This window comes from Perca flavescens, chromosome 7, assembly GCF_004354835.1.
Source record: "Perca flavescens isolate YP-PL-M2 chromosome 7, PFLA_1.0, whole genome shotgun sequence".
In the NCBI taxonomy this organism is placed as follows: domain Eukaryota; kingdom Metazoa; phylum Chordata; class Actinopteri; order Perciformes; family Percidae; genus Perca; species Perca flavescens.
In genome coordinates, this window is record NC_041337.1 from 30,521,473 (window position 1) to 30,538,172 (window position 16,700).

Here is a 16,700-nt window from a genome sequence, read left to right on the forward strand (position 1 = left end):
TGTTTGCGTTCATTTATGTGCAGGGCGGACCAGGCTCTCAGTACTCTCGCCATGAGGAAGTTCTGTGAAGATAAGGTGTCCTCTTCCCTCCAGCCGTCCCAAAACAGGTAGAGGCCACGGGATGAAATGAGGGGAAATTGGCCGGGGTGAAGGGTGGGGGCAGTGGTTGAGGGTATGCCACCACAGCAGAGGTTATTAAATGCATCCTATTTAAGGGAAAGAGAAAACTGCCTTTAGCTTCAAGCTTTTCATACATACAACTGCTGGATTTGATTTATCTTTAACCTCAGGTTTAGGACTTTTTCACATCAGACATTAGCACACAGTAGGTGTAAATAATAAGATTAATTATGGAAATTTTAGACACACTTATACATTTACAGTAATCGTATACTCATATTAAAGGCAGAAAGATGACAGCTGTTTTAAGAATATTCTTGAATTTAGTTGCGACGGACATTAGGAATATATATTTTACTCAACTGATGGGTAGATCGTTTAAGGAAAAGTGAAATGTTTAGAAGTATGTTCTTTATACCAGCCTGGCTGTTGGCTGGCTATCCGACAACAGCACCGTCTGCTCTGGGGCTGTTTGCATTTTTTGTACTCTTTACTTACTTACTTTGTAAAGATACTCCTTTATGATCTCAAGTCTCCATCTGTTATTGTTATTCCCCATTTTTAGCTCCCTTATTGTAGATCACAACGATCTGTCTCTTTCAGGTATATCTATTACTTTGGGGGCCTTCTATCCGGGGCCATCAAGATGAACAGCAGCCCTCTCTTCCTCCACCAAGTTCTCATCCCGTCACTCCCCAACTTCCAGGGTGAAGGAGGTGTGTTTGTTTAGTCTTTTTTGCCAAATCACCAAAGCACAGAACAGACATCTGCCTGTTTCTAACACATGTCATTATGAGTACATCATCTCTACTCTCTTATTCGATCATTCCTTACTCCTCTGCATGTTGATTTTAGATATAGTTGCATCATGTACACTTTAGCCTACTATATTATTTCTACAAATTATTGTATTTGTAGAATACTGGGACAGATTAAACACAACTTGTATTATTAAATAATCATTCAACATAAACAAAATCAATACATTCATGTGCAAATAATGAATAAATAAGACATTTACAAACCATGGTTGGACAAATGTTATAAATATAGCAAACACAGTATACGACATATGTTTTTTAATGCATGTGTAAATGGATTTTATTTGGAAATGTGGTACCAGTAACTGGTAGTAGTGAAAATGAGCCCTGAGTTGTTACCTCAACTTGATTAATGTAGCACCTTTCATACAAACAGGGAGCCCAAAGTGATTCACATAGCAAATTGAAAAAGAAAAAGATAAATGACAACAAATAAAACTGTGCAAGACTAAAATTACAAAAACAATAAAATGTAAAAAAAATAATGTTAAAACCAATGATTATAATGTTATAACTAAAGCTATAATGTGACTCCGACTTAAAAGTCAGACTAAAAAAGACAGGTCTTTAATTTCCTTTTATAGATACAGAGAGAGCTTTCCTTTCTAATATCCAGAGGCAGTGAGTTCGACATGACAGTGCCTGCAAATACAAGCTCCAAGGCATTGAAAGTCACTGAAGAGCCATTGTAGCTGACCGACAGCTGATCCAGCTGTGTTGCCATCATTTTTGCTTCAGACGATGCCTGAGAGGAGAGGACGTGTCATTTTCACTCCTTGATTCGTTTTCCCTTGCATCTTTTCCTACATCTCTATCTCTCTAGTCTTCAGTAGAAAGGACTAAAAACGGGAACACCATTAGGCGAACTGACACGTACTCTCTGTCTATCTTCTCCTGTCTGATCTGACTAGATAAAATGTACGTACATGTGATGTGAGGCTTGTGTTGGCGTGGTGCTCTGACTGGCTTTGCCTACTGAATCATAGCAATTTTGCTGACTGCAGAGCTCTCATAAGTGGTCACATTCACCCTCCACCCCCGCATAAACTAGTCTGTTTATCTTTCATCTGCTGATCAAGTCCAGAAGGAGTGGGTGGCAGACAGCACATTCCTCTATCTTCATGTTGATCATGTCTGAATTTTGTTCTCCTCCTTAGGTTACTACCCCTTCTTGAAGATCTACCAGTCCATGCAGTTGGTCTACACTTCAGGCATATAGTGAGTCTCCCTTGCTGTCATATGGCCAACTGATAGCTATTTGTTGGCTCTGGGGTGATTTTTTTTTTCATGAGCTGAGGTTTCAACACCGTCCGAGTATTTAAAGAGATAGGAGTGGGAAGAAATACACAAAGGGCATCTTTCTTCTTCAATTCAGCGTTTAAATCATATCTTGTAACGCTATTGTTTACCTCGAGGCTTTTCCACTGACAAGTGAAAACATGATCAAAAAGTGCTAAAAATTAATCATTTTAACCCATTTACTCCTAAAACGCCTATAAAAACCTATGTTATTCTGGGATAAATATCCTTATCTCCTGAAGGTTTTCTGAAAAAATATTAAGAATTGTCAACTTCTACCAAAATCTTAATATCTAAGCCTCTGTAGCACATAGAAACATGAAATAAAATACATTGTCAAGGTAAGAATCACAGGTTTTATTAAAACATGCTCCCTTAGCACTAACATACAAACACATTTTTCAAAAGATTCTCAAAAACATGGGGTATGACGAATACCAAATGATTGCGCCACGCAGCAGCCAGCAGGAGGTTCAGAGTTGCGCACCGCAGTAACCGGGACAAATGGGTTAATAGTACCCTGTGGCATGATACAAACAAACAAATCTTTCACAGTGTTTTCAGGTTGTCCATGTTTGGTCACTGCTTGCACATCTGCTAGCGTTCCTTGTATTTTGTTGCTGTCTATTTAACAGGCTTGTTTGTGTTTGCTGTGTCGCCTACAGTAACCTTCAGGGCACTGGAGGCAGGCGCCTGTGTGTGACCATCGAACCGGCACTGCTGCTAAAGGGTGACATCATGGTGAGTTCACATGGGAAGGAAATGACAAACATAGGACCCCTGATATGGGTGGGGTTGTAATCAGGACTTTGTAACTCTTTTTTTTTTTACTTTCAAACTTTTTATTAAAAGAAATACTTTAACAAATAAATAGTACATATACTCACATATTTACTATTGTTGTATTTCATCTCTGAAATAATACACTTTGGTCTGTTCGCCACTTTGTTAACTAGGAATCATAATTTGTCAGTTTTGTGCAGTCAGTCATTTCGTTGTCACTCAATTTGGAACACAAAGCCCTTCAATTTACTGCTCAAACCCCTCATTATTCCACATGCATTTTGAGATGCGTCTCTTCTTCCCTCTCTGCCTCCCTCTGCAGGTCAAATGCTACCACAGGCGAGCCCAGACTGCTGACAGAGACACTGTGTTCAGGTTGCAGTTCCACACCTGCACCATCCACGGATCCCAGCTCTGGTTTGGCAAAGGGGAGTTGGATGAAGCGTGTACCGGTATGTTTATTTAGGTGGTATAGAGCTTCTTTCTTTTTTTAAATGCGAACCTATTCCACATTGATACGGCAGCATTTCCTCTTATGGGAAGTCCAGGAGTACAGCAGGTATCCTGTGTAGTATGGGGCATGTACAATGGCTACAATTGTATCGGTGGCACTCACTTCAAGCAGCTATTATTAATATTTGTTATATTCACATGACTACTTTTACATGATAGTAGCCTGGTTGACACCAGACACCAGACCCTTCTCAGTTGTAACTGAGAGTGGGTCTGGGCAAGGTTCATTCGCAGCTCATTTCCGAAGGGGCGTCACCAACGGGCGCCGCTCAAATGCCTCTGGGGCGCAATTGGATAGTCCTTCAACCAATCAGACCAATGATCCGGGTGATGTAGCAACGACAGCGGCATCAACGGGTTGCTGCGCTTCGGTAGCCGTCATGTTGAATGTAAACAAAAAGCAGCTCGCCCTTGCTGCGCTATCAACATCGTGTAAAGCCCGTTTCAATTGTTGTCATTGGTGTAAAGCCCGCTTCAGCGGTTGTGATTGGTGTAAAGCCCGCCTCAGCGGTTGTGATTGGTGTAAAGCCCGCCTCAGCGATTGTGATTGGTGTAAAGCCCGTCTCAGCGGTTGTGATTGGTGTAAAGCCCGCCTCAACGGTTGTGATTGGTGTAAAGCCCGCCTCAACGGTTGTGATTGGTATAAAGCCCGCCTCAACGGTTGTGATTGGTGCCTCGATTTGGAAAAATTGGAAATGGGCTTGAATGGGCTCTAGAATTTGCCGGAAGTTCGTCAGGGTTTTCCCAGGCTAACATGATAGGGGTCACACAAAGTAAACCCCTTTTTTGGGTAGATGCTAAAATGTAGTTACTGTAACCCTGTAACCTGTAACCAACCTAATCCTAACCTTCATAGCTAGCTGCTAACTTTAAGTGTTGACACTTGCCTAGTACGGCAGTTTCGTTCGGTCGCTACGGTCATAGAAATGCGGTCTTAACAATGTGGTCGTAGAAATGTGGTCCTGAAACTGCAGCTTCCTCTATTGCAGAAAATAGTATAGTGAACCGCAGCAGGAGGCTTTTCAGAGAAAAGCTCTAAAAACCAACTGTACACGACGTGCCCAGCACCAAACCGCAGACACAGTTAGCGGCTAGCCGGTGTACGGAGCATTTAGCAGCTAAAAGACAAATATTTTCCCCAGAAAATTGTGAAGACCAAAAACAGAAGTAAAATAAGAGTTAATATTGGATTGAATTGAGCATGTAGTTTTTTTATTGCTTAGGAGTTCAACTTTTTGTTTATAAAATGAAGATTGTGTTATTTCTTCTTTCAAAAGTTGCGCAGTCTCACAAATGTAAAAAAAAAATAAATAAAGTGGAGAGTGGATTCTGCTTCCTTGGATACTCTTAAATTGTCATTCAGGCACAATTTGTTAATTGCTGTAGGATAATCATCACATACAACTAATTGACATCATCTTTGGAAATGAGCATGGTGGGAATGTGTTCACAGTGGTTTGCTACCTAGCATGGCTTCATAATACTGTGGTTGAATAAATCCCTTAATAGTACTAGCTTAATCCCAATCCTGGACATAATAACAGCTCTCTGGAGGGGAGTATGAGAAGAATGAGTTGTACTGTATGCAGGGAGCGAGTGTCTCTGACTATCCCTCAGAGAAAGTGAAGGAGGCCTAGTGAGCACTGGTCTGGTCTGTTGCTTAAGTCTGTAATGAATATGCTCATTACCTCATTTCCTTCTTGGTTTCACTTTCTCTGAAATGGCAGAATATGTGTAGCTGAGAAGCATGTCTGTGTATGTGGTCGTCAATCCATTACACTAAATGAAGCATTACAAACGTACATAAACACACCATTGTGGGTTCATGCAACTCAAGACACATATGTGGAAGGTTTTCATATATTTGATATATTGGAGTAGAAACACTGTTTGATTCCTTTCAAGGGGTTCCCCACATCATTGAAGCACTGGCTTGCTTTCATAAATCTCTGTCTCACGAAGAGATTACATTTACATTGGAAGACAAGGGTTTAAAACTTCCAAATAAATATTTTTTTATGTGAGAAAAAGAGCTATTTGCCACGATTTTTGAGAATTTTGACAAATTATTCCTTCTTTGTTTTGAATTTTATACTTCTCTTCTCCCCAGATGAGCGTTTTCCATCTGATGCCACGGTTGAGTTTGTCTTCTCCTCCGGACCTGAGAAAATGAAAGGTTGGTTCACTTCAAATTCTACTTCAAATCCGTTTGACCTCAAACGTTTAGTTCATATTTGTCAAGACAAATTAATGTAAATGCTCAATTGTAATAAAAAGCTTGTTCAGAAATTGAAAATGTAAATTAGATGCGTCTTTCCTCAGGCCGTGAGTACCAGAAGAACGACCCCGCTGTCACTGTCGACTACAACACTGGTGACCCAGTGGTTCGCTGGGATTCCTATGAGAACTTTAATCAGCAATACCAGGACAGCCTGGAGGGTAACACTCTTTAATTGTTTTCTTCATATCCAATCTCAGCTTGATATGAAGTAATTAATGAGGGATAATTACAAGAAGTTGGCAGAAGTTAGTAAAAAACAGACCAAGTAGAAATTAAAGGACATCTGCTAAGCCAATGAGTGCTGTCAGATTGAGAGCTGATCTTACAGTCTTTTCTCTTACAGTAGATATTGCCCACACCAGAGGTCCTCTAGATGGCAGTCTCTACGCTCAGATAAAGAAGCGCCGAGGTCCCGGCTCTGGTTCTCTCACCTCAACCAATGGCAGCAGTCCAGCGGCAGGCCTTGAAGAAGATAGGCCAGATCATTTCATCCCTCAAGGTTCTGACTCTGCCCTCTCAGCCCATTCCGTCCATTTGAGCCAATCATCTGTCCATCCTGAGCGCCGGGAAGAGCCCATTCGCCCGTCTCCAACCAGACAGGAGAGAGAGGAGCTTGACCGTCTGCTCGGAGGCATAGAGGGAAACCGGGATGGAGAGCGAGAGACCGCCATCTTGGATGATGGAGATTCTCTGCCCTCTGAGAGAACTGGGACGCTGAGGCTCAGTCGGTCCTGTTCCTGCCGGGATGGTTACCGGTCCCAGCGCTGTGCCGAGCCTGGCTGTGACCGCACCCTCCTCATGCCTAATGGTTACTGCCTCGACAGGGCTCCCGGCACCAACGGGCACCACGGGGCGACCCCTTCTGCCAGCCCCAACACAGCTGCTCCTCCGTCACACATGGATCTGTGCCAGCACTACAGCCACCACTCGCACCAGTCCCTTCCACCTCCAGATCTGGTGTGGGACCGCCAGAGTGGCCCGCCGCACTACCTGCACCGCTCCTGCTCGGAGGCTCCCTCATCTCGACATATCTGCCCATATCCATCACCGGACCTTACCCCTCACTCTCACAGCCACCCGCATCACCACCCTCTGTCTGCCGCGGGCCGCCTCTGCTGTCGAGAAGACGACTACGGCCCCTATCACCATCCTCCTCCACCTCACAGCCACCACCATCCCCACCCACACCACCCCAAACCCTCCACCAGCCCTACCTACCATGACATACTGCTAATGGATGGTCTGCCACCCCCTGGTTGCCCTTGCAGAGACTGCAGCATCAGGAGAGAAGACTCTGTGGCCTATCACAGCCTGAGGCTGGACCAAGGGGACAGCTTCCCCTGGGACAGAGAGGCGGAACTTCAGCAGAGGGAGGTGGGGCTTCGCAGAGCCAGGGAAGCAGAGGTACCCAGAGGGACTGAGCTCCACTGGGAGAGGGATCCTGGGCTGAGACGAGGCAGAGAGTTGTCTCTCCACTGGGAGAGAGACAGGGAGGCCGAGCTGCAGTGGGAGAGGGACAGAGAGGCGGAATATTGGCACCGTAGGGCCACCGTAGCCTCCTATGGCCCACAGGGTCACGACCTTCCAGCCTTCACGTTTGACCCCTTGCCGTCGGGTCACCCGGCTTATCCAGAGGCATCCAGGTCCCACGCTCATTCCCACCTGGACCTGAAGTACAGCAGCAGCAGCAGTGGTTACCAAACGCCACGTCAGGTGTATCCCTGCTCGCCATACCAGCCCTCGCCATCCGAAAGCAGGGGCTACGCCTCGGGCTACCAGTCTGAGTCCACGTCCCCGCTGCCCCCGGCTTCCTCCATGACAGGGCCCTGCAGCCAAACCAACGGGCCAGCAGAGCATCACCATAACCACCACCATCACCATCCAGACTCCCATCGGTCATACGGCTCTGACTCACACACGGGTGAGACTTTTTTAGAAATGTGTTTTCCCTCAACAGTGCGTATAAATGACCCATAATCAACAACAGCATGCACTGAATCATTTATGCTGAATTAGACAGATGCCTTACACATTACTCACAAATTGTCTCATCCCGCCGACTTAACAACAAAAAGCATTTAATTTTAAATAAACATTACTTCTTATTTACATAAGCGGTAAAGGAGATATATTACATGCCATTATGCTGAAAATATTGAGCTTACGTTTTTGTAAATGTAATCCATTGTTCCCTTCCTTTTCAGATGGCCTTCGGAGCTCTGGTGAAAGTGTGGGCTGGAGGGATCACATTACCCACGGTTCCTTTAAGAGGGTCCACAGAGACGGCCATGCTGCGTGCTCCACGCCATCTGACATGTCTGGACCGTCCACTCCTGTCCACACCAGCAGTCCTCTACGCACACAGGAAAGGTATTCCACGCTTGTTCTTTTACTAAGAGGTACAGTAGTGTCGGCTGGAGTGCTCCTCACTGCCAGGGTAGAAAGAAATGTCACGCAGACAGACAGGCAGGCAGACAGACAGGCCGACGATCCGATCGCATTCCAATCACATGGCATTCTGCACATGGCAGTTCCTTATCCAGATGAGATATCCAGATACAGATCGCATGTTACAGCAAGAAGAAAATGGGGTTAATGATGACAATAAGACTGAAAATGGGGGGCCGGGGGTACAACATTTAGAAATATTTCACTAGATCAGAAGCAGGTATGTGAAAGTAATACTCATGTCTGTCCGTTTAAGCCCCAGTCCAGGAGGGAGAGACTATGAGATCCGGACCACAGACATCATCAGCAGTGACTACGAGGCTCCCCAGCACCAGGACGGACACTACCGTGCTGACATCATCGCCCAGGAATCCCTGGAAAACCAAAGAAGCAGCACAGAGCCGCCATCCGTGCCGCAGGCGGCCAACGTCACGCAATCACACACATCCACACCTGTGCAAACAGAACCCCACAACCACTGCACTGCACCAACAGACCCGTCCCCTACTACTCCCCAACAGCAGCACTGTAGCCCAAATACACCGTCAGTTTCGGCAACACAGAACACTTCTGCTGTTGATTCTGCTACACCAACCACATCCAACCAGGGAATCCTTCAGGCTCCTTCATCCCCTATCCGTGATTCGTCTGCGCCGGACACACGCTCCCACCCTGGCCCTCCCACTCTCCAGACCCCCCATCCTTCGGAGGCTGCTGCTCTGCCTTCCACTGCGGCACAGGCAGTGCCTCAACCTCAGAGCCAAACCCAAACCCATGCCGGCGGATTGACAAGACCAACCCCAACACATGTCACGGGATCTTCTCCCACCAGGGAACTTCACCCAGAAACCGCAAAACCTATGATCACCCCCACCCCCAACGCCACATCTGCCCCTGCATCTCCCACTCCAGCTTCATCATTATCCCCCCAGCCGGCCTCCGGTAGTATGGAGGGCTCCCCAGTCTCTGATGCCCCAGTTCCTGGGTTCGCCACTTTGGGTAGGCGGCTGATGTTGAGTGGGTCGGACCCCCACCCTCCGAACCACATCCAGCAGCACGGATCTCCGCACCACCACTACCCAGGCATGGAACACAGCGCTGCGGGACACACTTCTGCTCTGGACACTAACAAGAGGCCCTGCTACTCCGCTCACGCTCCTCAGCTCTATCCATCCCCCTACTCCAACTATTCCACCATCTCCATCCCCCTTCCTCACCCCCAGCCGCCTTTGCCAGAGAAGCGCCACCCGCCCGTCCAGTCAGGGTCGCCCAGCGATGGGGTGAGAACTCTGAGGACAGCCGCGGGCCATGTGCCTCCCTCCAGCACCGGCATAGCTCAGCATCAGCTCCATGTCACGTTCTCTCCCACCGTGGGGGAAATTGAACCACCTGCAGGCAAAAATGACGGAGTGGCGCCTGTGGAGATTGAGAATGCGAATAGTGTCAGTGTGAAGTTTGTCCAGGACAGTTCACGGTTCTGGTACAAGCCTGGCATTTCCAGAGAGCAAGGTAGGTCTGAGAGGGTGAAGCTCTTTTTATTCCTTTCATGTTCATTTTCCTAATTAAAACAAACAATCTTGTTTAGGGCTGGGTACCGAATTCAATACTTTTTAGGCACCGACCGAATTGCCTCTAACGCATCGAGTATCGAAAAATGCCTTGGTCATTCAATACCCAATTTCAATTCCTGAGGGATAAATTTCATCAGAGTCAGTGAGCCAATGAACATGCAGCATGCTTCTACCAACATCTAATAATGGTTGTGATTGGCTGTTAAACAATACATGTCGTAGAGGCATGCAGGGAAAACTCTACGTTACACAGAGACGGGGCTCAAATAGTAGGAACTGAAAAATAAATAAAAAGATTTGGTATCAAAAAAAGTATCTTTTAGGAACCGGTATCAAAGTCACGGCATTGGTACCGGTACTGGTATCTAAAACTTTTAAACGATACCCAGCCCTAAACTTGGTTGCTATTATCAAACCCATTTTAGCGTATACAATTTTCTAACATGTTGGTGTTTGGCTGTAGCAATTGCTGCTCTGAAGGAGAGAGAGGCAGGGACCTTCCTGATCAGAGACAGTAACTCTTTCCAGGGGGCCTATGGCCTGGCCCTGAAGGTGGCTACACCTCCTCCCAATGTCAACAACCACAGCAGCAAGGGTAAAAAAAAATTATAGTTTACGCCATTTAAATATCTCCTTTTCACATTTTTCTTTCCACCTGTTCAGCAACAGCACCACAGTCTAGCCATTCGGGCTATTTTACGTGCCATTTGTACTTTTTCTTTGTCCTTGGTAGACAACGATACATTGCATCTTACAGTTAGTCTCTGCTGTTACAGTGAGCGACCCTCTGGAACAGCTGGTCAGACACTTCCTAATAGAAACAGGCCCCCGGGGAGTCAAGATTAAAGGGTGTCAGAATGAGCCCTACTTTGGTACGTTTTCCTTGCTCCAGATTACTACAAAATATTTGTAGTACCACGAATAGGGCACCTTAAGGAAAGATCATTATTTTTTATATACATCTTGTTACCTTTAGGCAATGTAAGAGATGTTTTTTGTTCTCTGTCATCCACAGGGAGTCTGTCTGCATTAGTCTACCAGCACTCCATCATGCCCATCTCTTTGCCCTGCGCTCTTAAGATCCCAGAAAAAGGTTGGTACTTCTTATTTGGTTTTTTCTGTTGCTCTACTAATTGTTTGAGAATTTGAACAGATTGAACAAGTCATGGAATGCTCCTTTAAAACGTTAAACTCATAGGGTTAGGGTTAGTTATAAGCTCCACGTGTATGTTTTTTTTACAGGAAATGCACTTTTATCTGATATAACGGATTGTGATTTTATTGATCTTAGATCTGATAGGAGAGGTGCCGGAGGTTCAACCAGTGAATAACATCAGCACGGCTGCTGACCTGCTGAAACAAGGAGCAGGTGACTTCTCCGTCCTGCCACCGCTTCCTAAAACACAGAGAAACCTCCTGAGGCGTGGTCACAATGCTCACATCTCTCTATCTGTCCTTCTCCCCCCATTAGCCTGCAATGTCCTCTACCTGAACTCGGTGGAAACAGAGTCTCTAACCGGCCCCCAGGCCATCGCCAAGGCAACAGATGCTTCCTTGGGTCGTAACCCGCGCCCTGCTGCCACTGTGGTCCAGTTCAAGGTGACATCACAGGGCATCACGTTGACTGACAGCCAGCGCAGGTGAGATATTCCCCACAGATTAGTACTTTTTTGTTTCCTCACGCCCAATTTGTTACTAATGGTGCATTCACGTTCTCCTCGGATGGTCCCATTTCCAGAGTTGGGAAGTCGTTCTTCCGACGTCGGTGTGTTCGTGAGCTTTAAAGGTGCGCGACTATTTTTAACGTCAGCTACATTCAAGCCATTGCCAAATGAGTTGATACAAAGCTAATTAAGCCTATTTCTTAGTATGGCTATGTTTATAAAATGGCGTAGGCCGGCGACTTTTGCACGCAGAAGCTTGAGTGGTGCACTTGACGTCAGCGCTGCGAAAGGAAAACAGCAGTGTTCAGCTTTGGAGATGAAGAGGACATTAAAAGCCTGATCACCGAAGGCTTGCGTCACGTGGCTGCGCCAACAGTGTTGTTGTCTTTCACTTAGAATTCCGCTGCAAAGAAGATGCATTGTATTTTATTGCTGAGAGCTAGGGCTGGGAAAAAAATTTAAAAATCGAGTTGGTAGGTCAAATCGATTCATATTTTCAAAAAATCGATTTTTTAGATTTTTTTTTTAAGTCCAAATACAGTATAAATAATTTGGATGTTTAACAATCTTTGTTGCACACTGCACAGTGACTTTTCAGTTAGAGAAAGGGTTTGCCTTTGCAATTTTGTTTATGTTGATGCACTTTAATTAAATACAATAAATATATATTTTTAAAATATATTTACAGTTCGCAGTTATTTTGTTTTAAATGGAAGGGGGTAAAAATCGAATCGAATTGTGAATCGAGTTTTTTATAAAAAAATCACAGATTGTATTTTCAGTATATATTTTCAGTTTGAAGCTTTATGTCAGTGGTTTTGGCCCAGACTTGTTGCTGCACCTGTTGCCTTCCCTAAAGGCACACGATTACAACCTAATACCATACTACAAATTATATGGAAGTGATATGTCCTATGTGAATTAATAAAAACTTTCTTACATTTCTCCCACCATTTACTTTTGTCCACCATGACGTCGTGTACAAAAAATGTAGCCGAATTCTCCAAGTCGGGAACTAATTTTTCCGATTATTCCAACACCACATGAATGCAGCATATGGCCTCATTCTTTAGTGTAATGACAGTTTTCCTGTAGGGGGATCACAATAATTTCATCTAATATGAAAACCTAGTGTCCACTTTTTTTTTTGGTCATCAATTGCTGTCAGGGAAATAAGATTACAATTGTACACCCACTGGTCATTATCACCATCAACACTGATGGACAACACTGTAGCTGCAACTCTAGGGCTAACGCGCTGTGCTTTCATTACATTTTAGCGACGACACTTAAAAGGTCTCTCCTGTCTCACTCTGTTTGTATCTTTCTTCTTCTAGGGTTTTCTTCAGAAGACATTACCCGGTGAACAGCGTAACGTTCAGCAGCATCGACCCTAAGGACAGGAGGTAGGCAATTTAGAGACCATAAGGATGTAGTTTGAACCATGACTAACCTAAAATCAGCAGGAATCATAGAGCACAATCATTCATTCATTCATTGCACCCGTGATCATTGACTGCGTTTATCGCTGAGAGCCCTCGCATGAATCTGTCTGTTTTGTGAGTGCATCTGTTCATGTGCATGAGAGACCAGTGGTTATGTTTGCGAGCATGCTGGCTCTGGCTGAGGCTGCAGCTCTGCCTCTGTGTGTGTGTGTGTGTGTGTGTGTAGGTCTGAGTCTGGTTTCTCTCTCTCTCTCTCTCTCTCTCTCTCTCGGCTTTAGGTGGACTAACTCAGACAACACCGCTGTTAAGTAAGTGCTCTGTTTATGTTTAATGATTAAGAGAACGTAAGATTGCATGCATGTGTGTTATTTTAAAAAGGGTGTTTAGATTCACCCTTGGCGGAGAAGTCAGTGATATTGGAGCCTCTGCATGGCATCAGATTGCGTGTGAGCCTTGGCAAAATCGTTCCAGCAAACATGATTTAAGAATGAAAATCAAATCTCACATAACCCCATATTTCATATTACACATTATTGTATAGTAGTTAACAATACAGAAGCCCTGAGAGGCAAGTGAGGAAACAAAGAATTCTACTGATCCATTTTCTAACTCGGATCTAAATGGTTTTCGAACAGAACAGGTGAAAAAAAAAGGTTTTTGCCGGGATAATCTTTTAAATTCCTTTTTTTTTCATCTGTGAATCAGGTGGTAATTGTTTTTGTCAGGATCATTTTTCAAAGTCACTTTTTTCATCTGTGAAAAAGGTGCAGGTGAAAAAAATGTGTCAAGTGCCAACTATGGCGTGTTCTAAATAGGACTAAAACAGAAGATTAAAATCCATTTCTAGCCAAAAGAAAGACATGACAGTAATGTCTTTCTAGCCAAAAGAAAGACATGACAGTAATGTCACATGACTTGCTAACACGCAGTATGTTTACCTTGTGTTTAGAGTGCATGGAGAAGTTAAAACTCACCTGGAAAAAACACACGGCCTTTAGTCCTATTTAGAACATGGGGTACTGGTACATTTCAGCCTCTTGTGGCCAAAAATGGGTACTACAACAAACACAAACATTTCACCTGTTATCACAAGTAAATAAAAAAGTAACTTAGAAAAATTATCCTGGGAAACTTTTTGAAAACCTATTTTTTTCACCTGTTTTTTAAGTGCTCATATTATTTATCTTTTTTTACATGTTATAGGTTTACAAAGTGAAAAAGCCCAAAGTCCACCCCAAAGGGACTTACCTTCTCCAACAAAAAACACTGTTCACAAACTGCTCCAAACAGCTCTATTGTAGTCCAGCCTTTACTTCTGTGACGAACATGCGTCACTTTGTAACACACGTTATAATGCTCGCCTAGCTGCTGGCGTGGCACACCCTCATACTCTGCTTCTGACTGGCTAGTAGTCCTTTCCTAGGTACTAGATACGCATGTGCGACTCCCAACAAAGATGGAACAGAAGTGAGATGTCTCACTCTGTAGCTAAAACAGAGAGCTCAACACACAGGGTGAAAAGAGGAGCTGCAGCAATGTGCAGTAAGACAAAAATATGGTGTTTTTTGAAAATTAAATTAAATAATATTCAAGTATAACCTCGAAATACAATTATGACCTTGAAAATGAGCATAATATGAGCACTTTAAGTCATAAACACAGGAGAGAAAACAATTTAGATCAGACAGACAGAAAATGGATCACCAGAATTTAGTTTTTCTCACTTGCCTTCTCAGAGCTTCCGTACTGAAGGCTGTTACAAAGAGATTTGCTAGACAAACTCTAAATATTTGCAGAATGCCCTCCCTTTTGCTTCCTCTCCTGCTCAGTAACTTGTTTCCTCACATCCTTCCTCTCGTCCTCAACCCTTCCCCCTTCTCAGGGTGTTTGGTTTCGTAGCCAAGAAGCCGGGCAGCTTGGCGGAGAACGTTTGCCACCTGTTTGCCGAGTTGGACCCCGAACAACCTGCCTCTGCCATCGTCAACTTCATCAACAAGGTCATGTTGTCACAGCGCCGATAGAGGGAGACGCAGAGAGGAAACCGAAACAAAACAGTGGCATGCAGCATATAGAACTGACAAGGTTTAACTGTACGGTAATGGCCCAGTGCCAGTGCCACGACACTAATGCTATCTTGGTCCATCAGTTGGTGTAAAGACGTTTTGAAGGCAGTTGAAAGTCTTAGTCCATGATCCCTACTGATGGTTGTTCATGTGTTCATTTTCCACTCTGCCTGCTCTTGAACATCCCTTTCCTGAAGGGTCGATTCACAATATAACACTCCATTTACATTTTACAACATAGTAAAGTATTATTGGATGAAAAGAAACAAAACACAGAGTTCAAACAAAGCCATGATGTCTAGTGTAACAGCTCCTCCCCAGACAGAGAGGCTTCAGAGGAAACTTGCGCAATCCACAGCGACTTTCCAAGAACAAAACGATTGTCTCCATCTACCCCGTGGGCCTGTGTCATGAGCAATGATTAGTGGGTTGTCCACGTTATCTTTAAATCATAACTCCGGTTTTCTGGTATCATGAAGCTGGCTCACTTTTGACCAGGGTAGAGCCCCATGGTAAATCAAAACTTTATTTATCCCGGTAAGCCAACTGAGCATTGCTCAAGGGCAATCAGGACTCTTAGTAGTTTACAACAACAACAGACTGATAAATGTCAACTATAGACGCATATTCATTGAGCACACCAAAGCTCACTAAGTTATGAATTCAACATTCTGGTGAGATAGATCCTATCACGCATTAGTTGCTCTTCTTTTAGATCTTTTCTGCACATATTCTGTACTTTACTTTTAAATATCACTTACTCGCAATGCATTGCTCGTGATGAGACAAAAGCGCACCATCATTTGACTATGTCAAATTAAAATATTATCAGTTTAATTTCTGTACTCGTGCTTGACTGCACGACAGTCCTACTGTATCTAACAATTCCCACACTAGTAATAGCCGTAGTGTCACTTTTAATCTTTGATGTGCGTGTGAATATATTTAGTCTTATCAGTGGTGGTAAACCAAATACCCGGCCCAATTACCGTGTGGGTATTTCCATTTCATTTTATGTCATATTAAAAGGCCCTAAAAACACATGTTCTGAATCAGCTTCGGACTGAGTAATGGGGATCACACAGGAACATAAAAGTTTAGGGTATTTCTGTCTTTCTCACCAATTTCGAAATGGGCAACAGTTGGTGGATTATATGGTTGCCGGGAATTCAATCTGACCGAACCACACTCACACATGTAGACCAGAGTTTAAACTCTTAATACAGAATACCTAAAGACTGCTGCTCTTGTCTTGAATATTTATTGGTACAGAGAAATACTCGTGAATTTGAAGCAAAGTTTCCAGGGGCTTCAAGTCCTCGACCCATGGTTCTGATTATGTAACAGCTTCATAATACCAGGTATCTCTGTGAAACAGGCCCCTCGATGAATCCAACTTTTCATCATCTGTGTCAGACTGGTTGTCAGTGTAGCAATGGTAGAAGTGCTAAAAGCTGCTTTAGAGCTGTAGTGTTAACGTTTTTTTATATTAATGAACGTCCGTTACATTCAAACCATTGCCGAATGAGTTGATACAAAGCTAATTAAAGGTGCAGTAGGTAAGACTTATAAAACTAACTTTCTGTCATATTTGCTGAAACTGACCCTATGTTCCAGTAGAACTACATCCTAAACTAAACTAAATCCACAGCTCCCTGTTCAGATGCACCAATCAGGGCCAGTGGGGGGGTG

The 16,700-nt window shown here is 44.1% G+C and overlaps 1 protein-coding gene across 5 annotated transcripts in view; it reads left to right on the top strand.

Moving 5' to 3' along the window:
* tns2a (tensin 2a) overlaps positions 1-16,526 on the top strand; it is a 64,119-nt gene extending 47,593 nt beyond the window's left edge. For 3 of the 5 annotated variants that reach the window (XM_028582425.1, XM_028582426.1, XM_028582429.1), the window contains exons 11-28: positions 24-107; positions 724-836; positions 2,099-2,159; positions 2,906-2,981; positions 3,346-3,475; positions 5,647-5,712; positions 5,859-5,975; positions 6,161-7,738; positions 8,022-8,187; positions 8,522-9,774; positions 10,300-10,431; positions 10,613-10,708; positions 10,852-10,929; positions 11,128-11,205; positions 11,308-11,476; positions 12,838-12,906; positions 13,224-13,253; positions 14,828-16,526. In XM_028582425.1, the coding sequence (XP_028438226.1) occupies positions 24-107; positions 724-836; positions 2,099-2,159; positions 2,906-2,981; positions 3,346-3,475; positions 5,647-5,712; positions 5,859-5,975; positions 6,161-7,738; positions 8,022-8,187; positions 8,522-9,774; positions 10,300-10,431; positions 10,613-10,708; positions 10,852-10,929; positions 11,128-11,205; positions 11,308-11,476; positions 12,838-12,906; positions 13,224-13,253; positions 14,828-14,966 (4,435 nt within the window). In that variant the 3' untranslated portion in view covers positions 14,967-16,526. The remainder of the gene's footprint in view (positions 1-23; positions 108-723; positions 837-2,098; positions 2,160-2,905; positions 2,982-3,345; positions 3,476-5,646; positions 5,713-5,858; positions 5,976-6,160; positions 7,739-8,021; positions 8,188-8,521; positions 9,775-10,299; positions 10,432-10,612; positions 10,709-10,851; positions 10,930-11,127; positions 11,206-11,307; positions 11,477-12,837; positions 12,907-13,223; positions 13,254-14,827) is intronic. The other 2 variants (XM_028582427.1, XM_028582428.1) reach the window with 2 other exon arrangements.
* The last annotated feature ends 174 nt before the right edge of the window (positions 16,527-16,700 follow it).